Source organism: Octopus sinensis, linkage group LG9 (assembly GCF_006345805.1).
Source record: "Octopus sinensis linkage group LG9, ASM634580v1, whole genome shotgun sequence".
NCBI lineage: Eukaryota > Metazoa > Mollusca > Cephalopoda > Octopoda > Octopodidae > Octopus > Octopus sinensis.
In genome coordinates this window covers 51,358,695-51,374,042 of record NC_043005.1, presented here as the reverse complement: position 1 = coordinate 51,374,042, position 15,348 = coordinate 51,358,695, and the positions used below count along the sequence as shown (strand labels likewise).

Sequence of the window (15,348 nt, the reverse complement as noted above, 5' to 3'; positions counted from 1 at the left end):
GGTTTCCCGGTTTCTGTGGAACGGGACGCCAGTTCCATTGCAGCGTTACTCAAGAAACAGGAAGAAAGAGTGAGAGAAAGTTGTGGCGAAAGAGTACAACAGGTGTCGCCACCACCCTCTGCCGGAGCCTTGTGGAGCTTTTAGGTGTTTTCGCTCAATAAACACACACAACGCCTGGGAATCGAAACCGCGACCCTCCGATCGCGAGTCCGCTGCCCTGACCACTGGGCCATTGCACCCCTTTTAAAGCCTAGCCAGGCTTGCACCCTTTTAAAGCCAAGCCAAGCTCATGGGCCCGGTTTCCCGGTTTCTATGGCGTATATGTTCCCTAGCTGGACGGGACGCCAGTCCATCGCAGTGTTACTCCTTTTTGCCAGCTGAGTGGACTGGAGCAACGTGAAATGAAGTGTTTTGCTCAAGAACACAACGCGTCGCCCGGTCCAGGAATCGAAACCACGAATCTTACGATCATGAAGCTGACACCCTAACCACTAAGCCACGCGCCTCCACATTCCAGTAAAATATCGACCTAAATCAAAATTAGTATTTTCTGCAAGTCACTTGCATCATTGAGAAACTTGACATATCCTGAGAGAAAATAGTTTCAAACATGACGTACCACAACAAAACAGATTGGTATATAAATCTACTTTCCGTAGTTAAGAGTAATGAAATCTTGGGTGGATATTTTTTATTTCCACAATAAAAAGTTTAAGACAGAATATAGACTGAGGGGGGGGGGGCATTTTTTGGCAGCTAGTATTTATTTCTAACAAATCGAATGACCGCATGTAGGCTTCGTAATTGGCTCCTTTTGGCATGGGTTCTGATTAACATGCAATTTACCGTTGCAAAAATGTGCTCCCCTCCAAATGAAAGTAAATTGCGACAGAAACCAGAAATAACGATAGTGACATCCAAAAATTTCAGAAAAAGAGCGTAAAAACTCCCCCCCCCCACAAAGTCACATCAACAAGTATCTCTACATGTATAGTAACTTCTAGTGAGTTCAGGTACACCGTTTCAGTGTCCTATACCTAACAACAAACACTACAGAGAAGGTAATTCTGTTGTTTACATGTCGATGTATGATAGCCAACATAGTCACATGTGAGCAATGCAATAATTCAGCACGATTAATGAGTTGTAGAAAGAGAACCAATGGGAAGGAAGTGGTGGCATTGTCCCAAGAAGAGCCATTTGACTTTACCACTAATAATTCAACTTATGTACAGATTGGTATGAAACTATCATCGCTTTCGGTTTCGATCGCAATTTACTTTCATTTTTTGGGACAATTTACTGTCACTTTTTTTTTATCGACAGTAAACAGCATGTTAACCAAGTTACTCTTCATACCACAACGAGCCCCCTATGCATGTATTTCATTATTGTATCTAATAATTTAATTTAATTTAATTTAATTTATTATGTAGGTTTATCTTTTCATGTATACTATTCCGATTCTATATTTAAATTCTAATTCACACTCAAAATACAAATGAAGTAATAATAACGTTTGCGTATATGCGTGGCGTATGTGTGTGTTTGTGCGTACGTGTGCGCATGTGCGTGCGCGTAAGAGGGTATGTGTGTGTGTGTGTGCGCGTAAGAGTGTATGTGCGTGTCAGCATGATATATTTGTGTGTGTGTGTGTGTGTGTGTGTGTGTGTGTGTGTGTGTGTGTGTGTTTATATATGTTTCTTTATTACCCACAAGGGGCTAAACATAGAGAGGACAAACAAGGACAGACAAACGGATTAAGTCGATTATATCGACCCCAGTGCGTAACTGGTACTTAATTTATCGACCCCGAAAGGATGAAAGGCAAAGTCGACCTCGGCGGAATTTGAACTCAGAACGTAACGGCAGACGAAATATGGCTACGCATTTCGCCCGGCGTGCTAACGGTTCTGCCAGTTCGCCGCCTTGTGTGTGTGTGTGTGTGGTGTGTGTGTGTGTGTGTGTGTGTGTGTGTGTGTGTGTTTATAGTCAACAAATGAGATCCAGAGATTCTCAGCGTAGAAAACAGTAGCGTTCAAATGATTTGTACTTATACTCCGAAACCTCTATCGAGGACCAAGTCCTCAAGGTGAAGAGTGGTCTTAAGACGAATCCAGGTGAGTAGATATGGAAAATTTTCAGTCTTTGATTTCTCTCTATTTATGTGTATATATTATATATGTGTATATATTTTGTATAATAAATCCAAGCAGTTTTATTTGGTTATTTGCATCATTATCTTTCTTTCTTTCTTTCTTTCTTTCTTTCTTTCCCACTCTCTCTCTATGTGTGTGTGTGTTTGTGTGCGTGTTTGTGTGTGCGTTTGTGTATGTGTGTATATGTGTGTGTGTGTGTGTATATATAGGGAGAGAGAGAGAGAGAGAGAGAGAGAGAGAGAGAGAGAGAAAGATGTTTCAGATCCACATTCTACACTTCTGTACATTACTGACATTGAAGGAAGATATAAATATATTTATTGAGTGACAGCAGACGGATAGAAGACTGGCATGGACACACAGACAGACTGGCTGATGATTGATGCTTAATGAATATAAAAAGCAAATCAAAACAACGATGATTGTCGCGATGTTGTCGTTGTTGTTCTTGTTGATGATGATGATGATGATGATGATGATAGCTATGCTACCGAGTTTAGTATATATTTCTTTACTACCCACAAGGGGCTAAACACAGACGGGACAAACAAACGGATTAAGTCGATTATATCGACCCCAGTGTGTAACTGGTACTTAATTTATCGACCTCGAAAGGATGAAAGGCAAAGTCGACCTCGGCGGAATTTGAACTCGGAACGTGACGACAGACGAAATACCGAGTTTAGTATAAGAGATCTCAGAAGATCTAAGATGAACTTTAGATAATCTTCGTATGACAACGGCATAAATGGAGCCTCAAATGATTGGATGCAATTCGTTTCCAACATACACATACACACATGCGCACACATAATCTTCGTATGACAATGGCATAAATGGAGCCTCAAATGATTGGATGCAATTCGTTTCCAACATACACATACACACACACACACAGAGGTATTTATGTGTCACTTAACCTGCCAGAAATAGCAATTAAAATATTCTTCTAAATACAGGAAGGACGTTATATTGGACAACGTAATTTTTAGATATACAAACAACCAAAAAAAAAAAAAACAAAAAAAAAAAAAACGAAACAAAAATAATAATGAAAAGGAATGGAAAATAAAAGGAAGGATTCAAAATAAAGTTACGTGCAGAGAAAATGGCTGCGAACGCCTTTGATCAAAAGTTTTGCGCGATCAGAGCTGTTGGGGGACAAAACGACAACAGACGCATACAAGCACTCAAACACTCACACAACCTTATGTACACTTGTTTTACTTGTAAAATGAGAAGTTTTTAAACAGAATATAAATATAATAACAAATGTAAAGACTAACAATGAAGCCTAACATGGATGAGGAATTTGTTGATTAAATTTAACAGAACAGAGAAATTCATGGATACTTTATTTTATTGACCGCCAAAGGATAAAAGGTAAAGATAATTTTATCAGGATTTGAACTCAGAACATTAAAAAAACAAAAAACAAAATTGAACAAGTATTGCAATGTATTTTTTTTTTTGTCCGATACATTCTAGCAATTCTGCCGATTCGCTTTCAAAGGTACTTCATTCCAGTGGTGTAGGACACTAAAAGCGTTTTAGTAATACAAGAACACCGACTTTCTGGACACCGTTAGCCCGTCTGGAATCTCTCATAATCTTTGTTAGCATGAACTTCAGATTCCCGCGGCCGACAGATTAGTTTATTTTGTGGCCCTTTTTTCACGGTACCTTGAACAGTTCAGTAAACATAAACTTGTATTTATACAAATATACAGGTATCTGCATTTAATTTCATTATCTTTTTATTTTGTATCTGTTTCACAGTAGTTAAATTGCGGTCATGCTGGGACACCGCCTCGAAGAACTTTTAGTTTAAAGCTTCTTCCTACATCCCAGTACTTATTTTTTGTACTTATACTGGTACTTATTCTATCGGTCTTTTTTTGCTGAAACGGTACGTTACGGGGACGTAAACAAACCAACACCAGTTGTCAAGCGGTGATGGGGAACAAATACGGACACACACATGTATATATATATATATATATATATATACACGACGGGCTTCTTTCAGTTTCCGTCCACCAAATTCACTCACAAAAATCTGGTCGGCCCAAGACTACAGTAGAAGATACTTGTCCTGCGTGCTGCGCTCTGGGACTGAGCACGGAATCATTTAGTTGGAAAGCAAGCGAATTATCACACAGCAACACCTGTGCGTGTTATATTTAAGTAAATTCAATATTTCTTTAATTTAGTGTTGAGCAACCCTGATTCGGAAAAATCAGTAATTCGAGAATTCAAAGATTACTGAAAATCGATCTTTACTATTTCTTTACTATAAATTTTCTACAGAATTAAGAAATATTTGAGCAGGATGTAGTTTTGAAATCACCATGGGCATATGGTGTAGTGGTTAAGAGCACGGGCTAGTAACCCCAAGATTCCGAGTTCAATTCCAGGCAGTGATCTGAATAATAATAAAAAAAACATCAAAGTACCTTAGGTATTTCCCCAACAATGGCGGTGCCCCAGCATGGCCACAGCTCATGAGCTGAAACTAAAATCAATCAATCAACAATATAAACGACAATATTTGCAACAATATTGTAATTAACCATAATTAGTCATGATAATTTAAAACAAAGTCAAGAACAGGAAGAACAGTAAATAGCAATTACTTCTTATCTGCCACAAGGTCATTTATCGACCTCGAAAGGATGAAAGGCAAAGTCGACCTCAGAACGTAGCGGCAGACGAAATATCACTAAGCATTTCACCCGGCGTGCTAACGTTTATTATTTCTTTATTGCCCACAAGGGGCTAAACATAGAGGGGACAAAAAGGGACTGACAAAAGGGTTATGTCGATTACACCGACCCCAGTGCGTAACTGGTACTTAATTTATCGACACCGAAAGGATGAAAGGCAAAGTCGATCTCGACGGAATTTGAACTCAGAACGTAGCGGCAGACGAAATACCTATTTCTTTACTACCCACAAGGGGCTAAACACAGAGAAGACAAACAAAGACAGACAAACGGATTAAGTCGATAATATCGACCTCAGTGCGTAACTGGTACTTAATTTATCGACCCCGAAAGGATGAAAGGCAAAGTCGACCTCGGCTGAATTTGAACTCAGAACGTAACGGTAGACGAAATACGGCTACGCATTTCGCCCGGCGTGCTAACGACTGTGCCAGTTCGCCACCTTTTTGAGTAACTATATAATCGCATTTACTTATTGTTTGCAGTGTCCTCGATTGCGCCCTCCCTCAAAATTTCTAGCTCAACCCCAGAACTGTTGATTAAATCGATCCCCGTACTTGACTGGTACTTTATTTCATCGATCTCCGAGGACAAAAAAAAAAAAACAGAAAGGAAACCGAGGTAAATTTGATCTCAGAACATAAGGAATCGGTTAAGAAATACTGGACTTAGTAACTCTTTACCTAGTGACTCTACCGGTACTGCAACTTCACGGGGGACATGAGGTAATCGCAGAATAATCGATTACATCACGTTAGTACTTGAGCGGTACTTTGTTATACCTATTTCTTTACTACTCACAAGGGGCTAAACACAGAGAGGACAAACAAGGACAGGCAAACGGATTAAGTCGATTATATCGAGCCCAGTGCGTAACTGGTACTTATTTAATCGACCCCGAAAGGATGAAAGGCAAAGTCGACCTCGGCGGAATTTGAACTGAGAACGTAGTGTCAGACGAAATACCGCTAAGCATTTCACCCGGCGTGCTAACGTTTCTGCCAGCTCGCCGCCTTATACTTTATTATACCGACATCACAACACACTTGGGTGGGTGAAAAATAAAGTAGGCCCCGGTGAGATCTGAAATGCATAACTAAGTAAAACACTGAAAGCTAATACTTCTATCACAACAGCACATATAAGTGTCAGCAGGAGATTCATACTGCTGCTAGTTGTTCTATAAGGACTATCTTATTTCACACACCTCATTACTATATAAACTATGTCTGCTAAGTTTACTCCAGTTTCCCTTCAGAGGTAAGTTGTCATATTATATATTTGTCACCTGTCTGTCTTTATAACCCCAGTCACTTCTGATACACTTAAAGTATTTAAAGAACTATTCACCAGCCACCTAAGCCATTTCTAAAGAAATGTATTTATAGTTTCTCTTTTTATTTTACATTTATTTTATTTTTCTTGTTTTTATTTTTAAATTTAATTTTGTTGTTTTTTTTTTCTTGTGCTTAAGATATTGTCGTTTACGAAAAAATCTCAGCTGTTTTGGCCGATTAACCACCAGTCCTCGTCAGAATTCGTTTAACTTAGTCGCTGTGATGTCGAGTTAAATGTTTGTGTGCTTGCGTGCGTGCGTGGGAGCGTGTGTGTGTGTGTGTGTGTTTGTGTGTGTGTTATGACTGCACATTTAATGTCTCTCCCTTTCTCTCTCACATGCATAAATATACACATACATATTATGTGTGTGTGTATCAATAAATTAATAGATAAATGCAAAAGCTCGTGTGTGTGGTGCATGTGCGTGTATGTATACACACACACACACACACACACACACTGAGCTTTATATATATCTGTGTACCAAAATAATGAGAGTGTATATGTGTATGCATGTGTGTTCTCGAGAAAAAAAAAAAACGGATTTGATTTTCGAAATCTGCGACTCAACGGGAAGGTTACTTTTAATCCCAAAATATAATTTGCCACGAGAAATAACTCAACTTTTACATCGACAAATCTCCCTCTCTCTCTATATGTCTCTATCAGACTCTCTCTTCAACATCTCTTCTCCCTATATATTTACCACATTCTTCATCATTCTCTCTCTGTATATGTATATCTCGTATACATAGTGCTTCTTATTTCTTTACTGCCCACAAGGGGCTAAACAGAGAGGGGACAAACAAGGACAGACAAACGGATTAAGTCGATTATATCGACCCTAGTGCGTAACTGGTACTTATTTAATCGACCGCGAAAGGATGAAAGGCAAAGTCGACCTCGGCGGAATTTGAACTCAGAATGTAGTGGCAGACGAAATACCTATTTCTTTACTATCCACAAGGGGCTAAACACAGAGAGGACAAACAAGGACAGAAAAGCGGATTAAGTCGATTATATCGACCCCAGTGCGTAACTGGTACTTAATTTATCGACCCCGAAAGGATGAAAGGCAAAGTCGACCTCGGCGGAATTTGAACTCAGAACGTAGCGGCAGACGAAATACCGCAAAGCATTTCGCCCGGCGTGCTAACGATTCTGCCAGCTCGCCGCCTTCCATACATACTGCTTCTCCCACACTCTCTTCATATGACATGTAATTGCTTTCATTTTGTTTAAAACATCGTCATTGTGATGTTTACTTTCGTGTTATGAAAGTGAGAGCTATCACGCAGAAAATGCTACCTTCCAAATCCTGTTTTCTGATTGGGTAAAACTTATATGAATGAACCTCTTTAACATTTTTCTAAATCTTTTATTTCTGAAATAAATGAATCACAAAATCAAATTCAGCGTGAAAAAGTACATCAATATAACAAATTTGAATATTTTCACTTGATTTCAAAATTTGAAAATCTATGACATCAATGGAAAATCTCTCTCTCTCTCTCTCTTTTTGCTTATCTCTTTCATTTATGCCATTCTCTTGTAAACTTACCCCTCTCTGTAGATATTTATCAAACTCTTCACTCTATATACAGGTATATCGCTCACGTGTGTGTGTGTGTGTGTGTGTGTGTGTGTGTGTGTGTGTGGTGTGCGTGTATGTGTATGTGTGTGTGTGTGCGTGTGTGTGTGTATACATGGTGGAGATAAAGAATACGCATACCAACCGTTTTCGGTGTAACCCTAACCCTAACTTTTAACCCTAACCTTAAACCTAACCCTATTCTTTACCTTCGCCTATATATATATATATATATACATACATACATATATGGTGATCCTTCGATATTGATCTATATAGTGCCTATGTATTATGAGCGTGAGCGTTAACTTTTCAACTACATACTTATTACAATTAAAAAAAGAAGCAAAATTATAACGAAATATATATACTCTTTTACTCTTTTACTTGTTTCAGTCATTTGACTGCGGCCATGCTGGAGCACCGCCTTTAGTCGAGGAAATCGACCCCAGGGCTTATTCTTTGTAAGCCTAGTATTTATTGTATCGGTCTCTTTTGCCGAACTGCTAAGTTACGGAGGACATAAAAACACCAGCATCGGTTGTCAAGCAATGGTAGGGGGACAAACACACACACACACATATATATATACATATATACGACGAGCTTCTTTCAGTTTCTGTCTACCAAATCTACTCACAAGGCTTTGGTCAACCCGAGGCTATAGTAGAAGACACTTGCCCAAGATGTCACGCACTGGGACTGAACCCGGAACCATGTGGTTGGTAAGCAAGCTACTTTATTTCATAAATTTGTCATATAGACAGTACAAAGAGCTTTGCGGGCTGGACAAACACATTAATGAATGAAAATGAAATATAATGAATAAAAACGAAACCCAACACCCGCCGATTGGATTTTTCTCGAAAACATATTTTCTTTTTTTTAAAAAAAAATCAATATAAGGTTTCAAACCTCTTACAAGAAGGAGGCACTAAAACCTCTTACTTAACATATTTTTTTTCTTTCTTAAAACACAAAATTGAGGTTATAAACCACTACAAAATAATCCAATAAGGTGAGGTTTCAATCCCTGTAATGAGGGTCTTTCACCTCCTACTCTTCGATATATTCATTATTATCTTCAATGCCGCTTGAGTTCCTGTATCCCACCATTTCCCATGCGTCCCTCAAGTAGGACATGTAAGTCGTGTAAGGGCCACCCAGCCATATGCGACACTCCTCCCCAAATCCTTTAAGCCTTTCCCACAAGGGAAACCTTATGACCTCCACAGCTATCTGCGGAGGCCATTCGGGATCCCGTGTGAAGGGCATATCTACTGTTTCTTTATGTTCTTCTACTATTTTTTCCACCTCCCCGCCCTTGTAGAAAAAGATAATTAATTGATCATCTTTAAGGGTGGGGGTGGTTTCTTCCACCGTGGGTGGCACAACTTCGGGACATGCAGTCAGCACATCATCTCCCCGCTGAGATGACCCGTTCTTCTTCCTTCTTTTTTTTCTTTTCTTCCTGGCTTCGGGAGAGTGGAGCTCTTCCGTTTTGTCCGGAGACTCTCCCCCGCCTCCCGAAGCCTTAGGTTCCTTCGGCGGGCGACTATTGTTGCCCACTTTCTTTCTTTTTAATCCTTTTTGAGTTGAGGAGGCTGAAGCCTCCTCGACCATATCCACCTCTCCCTTTGACCGGGTAGGGGAGGTGGCATCTAGTGACTGTTCCAGGACCATACCATGGTCCTGGGGGCAGTTCCTTTTAATGTAGCCTGGCTGCAGGCACGAGTGACACTTTGGGGGACGTCCCTCAAGTATCACCGGATACCTGCAGCCAGCCATTTTCAAGAAATCTGGAAAAACCAGCTCTGTTGCGGCCGATGGGGTCCACAAGGTCAAAATCGCTTTTGACCCTTCCCAATCGACCGCTGGCAATACCCTTTCATTTAAGAGCCTGGGCCCGCCATCCCCCAGTCCCCGTCGGATGGTATCTTCAATCCAATCCGCTTCGGTGCCCGGGGGCAGCCCACATTCCCAGGCTCGTATTAATTTTCTTCCACAATATGACGGGAGAAACAGAATTTCCTTGCCTTTTAGAGGCTGACTCGCAAACTGGCGAGCCTTTTCCCCGTTGTCAAACAGTAACCATACGGTTGCATGTTTGACACCACGAGATTACCATCTCCCTGAGCTACCTCCTTATCAATAACATTCCTGATTTGCCGTCCATATCTTCTAAGGTGACTATTCAGTCCCGTAGCAGAGATCTGCACAGCTTAGAGCATTGGTGAAAGGTGAAAGTTGTAATTTGCTATGGCAACTGATTAGGGCTTCACACGTCGCCACTTTTCCATCACCGTAGAACTTCGAGTAGATGATATAATTGAGATCAACATACAGAGACATCTGAGCATCATTGGATTACCATGATGAACGCGTGTACATCACGAGTACCACTCGTGTTTCTGATTAGGTCTTAGTTACAGGCCGAATTTGAACTCAGAACATAATTTGAACCAGAACATAAAGCCGGGCGAAATGCTGCTAATCATGTCTGCCGGCTTGCCGCCTTATATATGCATATATATATATGCTACTCATCAGACACTCTTGAAACCCAGGTAATACTGGATTACCAAATATGCTACTGTATCTAAGCGCAATCTTAAAAAAAAAAAAAACTCAGCAAAATTACATCTTTTAAAGACCAGTCATTAAATATGTAACTGTATTTTTTTAGCAGCCGACTTGTTTTTTTGCAGGACTAAGTTTACGGATATCCTTCTAAACCATTCAACTGTAAAGACAAGCCTCTCTTGTACTCCCGCGTAATTGCTTGGCGTTTCCAATATTCATTGGACCTGAAATCGGTATACTTTCGGATCGATTTGCACTAAACTGCTGAACACTGCTTCTAGTACTTGAAAGCATTGATTTCTCTTTAATATTTGCCGCACATCAACTTTACTTACCTATGTATAAATCAGATATAAATTGCTTCAACTTGTCCCTTTGTTCTCTAACGTCATAAAATGTTACAGAATCTATATTATATTCACCAACAATATGGTTGCTATTTTCATTCTATTTCAAACGTTGTTATATTTCAGTTTCCGGTGGTTGCAACGTGAGAGTTTGATGCTTTATGTTTTCTCGCTCTTTTTTCACAAATTGTTTACATTTATTAACACTGGAGGAGATTTTCACAAATGGATGGATACAAAGTAGATACAAAGCACTCAAGCATTGATTATTTGTTCTTTACAATTAAGATTTAATCACTGACACACGGAATCATGTGGTTGGGAAGCAAATTTCTTACTATACAGCCACCCTGCGTCTTGTGCGTTTGTGTGTGTTGTGTAAGTATATATTTACATCTATATATGCGTGTGAATGTTTGTACATGTATGTACAAACATATATATATATATATATATATATATATATATATATAAATATATATATATATATATTATATATACGAGCAGTATCGGCCGGCGTTGCTCGGGTTTGTAAGGGAAATAACTATATAAGCATTTTTAGAGAGTCACTTCCCTTATATAAACCGAGTAAAGAATGCATTAAAAATGCCAAAAAATTATGGTAAATGTCTTTTTTAAATCGTAGACTCATCGTAGACGCGCGCTAATACCCAGAAGGGATCGATATGAATCCCGACTATAAGATACCCGCTTTTGGTGTGGGAGTAGTTAGGAATCTAAATTGGAGGAGACAGACTCTCACACCCAGATTGCCTTCTTGCAACTGTTAAACATGGAGGAGGATCTGTGATGATCGGTGGGGGGGCTATATCTTGGAAATCCAGCGGCCCAATGGTTTCCCTTCATGGCATAATTAATAGTCAAGACTATTTAAGCATTTTATCTTATCAAATTCATCCTATGGTTGCGGAACTGTTTCGAGTGGGAAACGCAATCTTTCAGGATGACAATGCACCAATTCACACAGCAAAAGTTGTTATTGAACGGCACGAGGAACATTCTAGTAGAGTTGAACATCTTATCTGGCCACTGCTGTCCTCAGAACTCAATATTATTGAACATTTACAGCGCATTTTAGAAAAACAAGTAAGGAGTCGATATCCTCCACCATCATCACTACAAGAACGGGAGACTGTTTTAGCTGAAGAATGGACAAAAATTCCTTTGGAAACAATTCAAACTTTGTACGAGTCCATACCTCGTAGAATTCAAGCTGTAATTACTGCCAAATGCGGTCCTACTCCATATTAAAATAAATTTGTTTGAACTTTTCAGTTGTTTCCATTTTGTCCAATCCTCTGTCTGGCATTCGCTATGATTGATCGCTAGCTACTAAACCTTTTATTTATTTTCTCTCTCTGCTTATTTTTGTGTTCCTTTCTGTTGAGGAGCGAAGGCTCGAAACGTAAAAGACTTTCTCACTTCCCGAGCGTTAAACTAATACATCTGTTTGTTGTTTACACACTCGTCTTCGTCTTTTTTTTGTAAATTCCAACTATATATACATACACACACACATACACACACATATATTTATATGTACACACACACACACACACACACACACACACACACACACACACACACATATATATATAGATATATGTAACACACATATTATATATATATATATATATAGAATATGTACACACTCACATATATATGTATGCACATATATATGTATATGAATATTTATATGTATATATATATACATGAATATTTATTTATGTATATGCATATATATATATATATATATATGCTATATTATATATATATATTGCATAATTATATATATATATGCATATATTATATATATATATGCATTATATATATATATATATATATATGCATATATATTATATATATATATATATGGCTATATATTATATAATATATATATTATATGCATATATTATATATATATATATGCATATATTATATATATATATATGCATATATATTATATATATATATATAATAAATATAATAATATATATATATATATATACATATATAATTATATATATATATATATGCTATATTATATATATATATATGCATATATATTATATATATATATATATATGCATATATATTATATAATATATATATATGCATATATATTATATATATATATATGCATATATATTATATATATATATATGCATATATATTATATATATATATATATGCATATATTATATATATATATAGCATATATTATATATATATATATATGCATATATTATATATATATATATATGCATATATTATATATATATTATATATGCATATATATTATATATATATATGATATATTATTATATATATATGCATATATATTATATATATATATATATGCATATATATATATATATATATATATGCATATATAGTATATATATATTATATATGCATATATTATATATATATATATGCATATATTATATATATATATATTATGCATATATTATATATATATATATATGCATATAATTATATATATATATGCATATATATATATATATATATATATATTATATATATATATGATATATATATATATGCTTATATATTATATATATATATGCATAATATATATATATATATGTATATGCATATATATATATATATGTATATGCATATATATATATATGTATATGCATATATATATATATGTATATATGCATATATATTATATATATGTATATGCATATATATATATATATATGTATATGCATATATATATATATGTATATGCATATATATATATATATGTAATGCATATATATTATATATATGTATATGCAATATATTATTATATATATATGCTATTATATATTATATATATATATGCATATATATATATTATATATATATATATATATATATTATGCATATATATTATATATATATATATATAATAATTATATATATATATGCATATATGCATATATATATATGCATATATTATATATGCATATATTATATATATGCATATATATATATAATTATATTATATATATATATATGCAATATTATATATATATATTATATATATATATATATATATGCATATATATTATATATATAGTATATATATGCATATATTATATATATATATGTATATATAGCATATATATTATATATATATGTATATATATGCATATATATTATATATATATATGTATATATAGCATATATATATATATTATGTATATATATGCATATATATTATATATATATGTATATATATGTATATATATTATATATATATGTATATATATGCATATATATTATATATATATGTATATATATGCATATTATTATATATGTATATATACATATATATTATATATGTATATATAGCATATATATTATATATGTATATATATGCATATATATTATATATGTTATATGTATATATATTATATATATATATATGTATATATATGCATATATATTATATATATATATGTATATATAGCATATATATATATATATGGTATATATATGCATATATATTATATATTTATATGTATATATATGCATATATATTATATATATATATGTATATATATGCATATATATTATATATATATATGTATATATATGCATATATATTATATATTTATATGTATATATATGCATATATATTATATATTATATGTATAATATGCATATATATTATATAATATATGTATATATTGCATATATATTATATATATATGTATATATATGCATATATATTATATATATATAGTATATATATGCATATTATTATTATATATATGTATATATATGCATATATATGTATATATATATGTATATATATGCATTATATTTATATAATATGTATATATATGCATATATATTATATATATATGTATATATATGCAATAATTATATATATATGTATATATATGCATATATTATATATATATGTATATATAGATGCATATATATTATGTATATATATGTATATATATGCATATATAGTATATATATATGTATATATGCCATATATATATAATTATAGTTATATATATGCATATATAGTTTATATATATGTTATATATGCATATATATATATATATGTAGTATATATGCATATATATTATATATATATGTATATATATGCATATATATTATATATATATGTATAATATGCATATTATATTATATATATATGCATGTATATATATGCATATTATTATATATATATGCATGTATATATATATATATATATATATATATGCATGTGTGTATGCACCGACATTCATGCACATAAGTGTGAATTATAACTAAGACAGGGAAAAGAACTAATCTCATCATGTTATACGAACAAATTAACTGTCGCCTGCTGATCCGTCATGCCACAGATTACATGAAGTGCTCATTTAAACCCCGCACTATTTTGGTCGGAAATTTACCAGTGGGATATAAGTATTTATTGTATTCATATGTATACAATGACATGACTAAACGTGATCAATATCTAAGCTCGAAGCGCTTAACAAGTTACAGCATGTTGAAATGATATACAGGATTTAGAAGGCATCAATAGTTGGGAGTTGCGAGTA

The 15,348-nt window shown here is 34.3% G+C and overlaps 1 protein-coding gene across 2 annotated transcripts in view; it reads left to right on the top strand.

The window, feature by feature from the left end:
• LOC115215936 (uncharacterized protein C2orf50 homolog) overlaps positions 1–15,348 on the top strand; it is a 64,061-nt gene that overhangs the window by 18,924 nt on the left and 29,789 nt on the right. Inside the window, exon 1 of one of the 2 annotated variants that reach the window (XM_029785300.2) lies at positions 5,955–6,145. The exons of the other annotated variant lie outside the window; for it this stretch is intronic. Coding sequence (XP_029641160.1) covers positions 6,111–6,145 — 35 coding nt within the window. The 5' untranslated portion in view covers positions 5,955–6,110. Of the gene's footprint in view, positions 1–5,954; positions 6,146–15,348 lie in introns of those variants that run through there. 2 annotated transcript variants of the gene reach the window in all.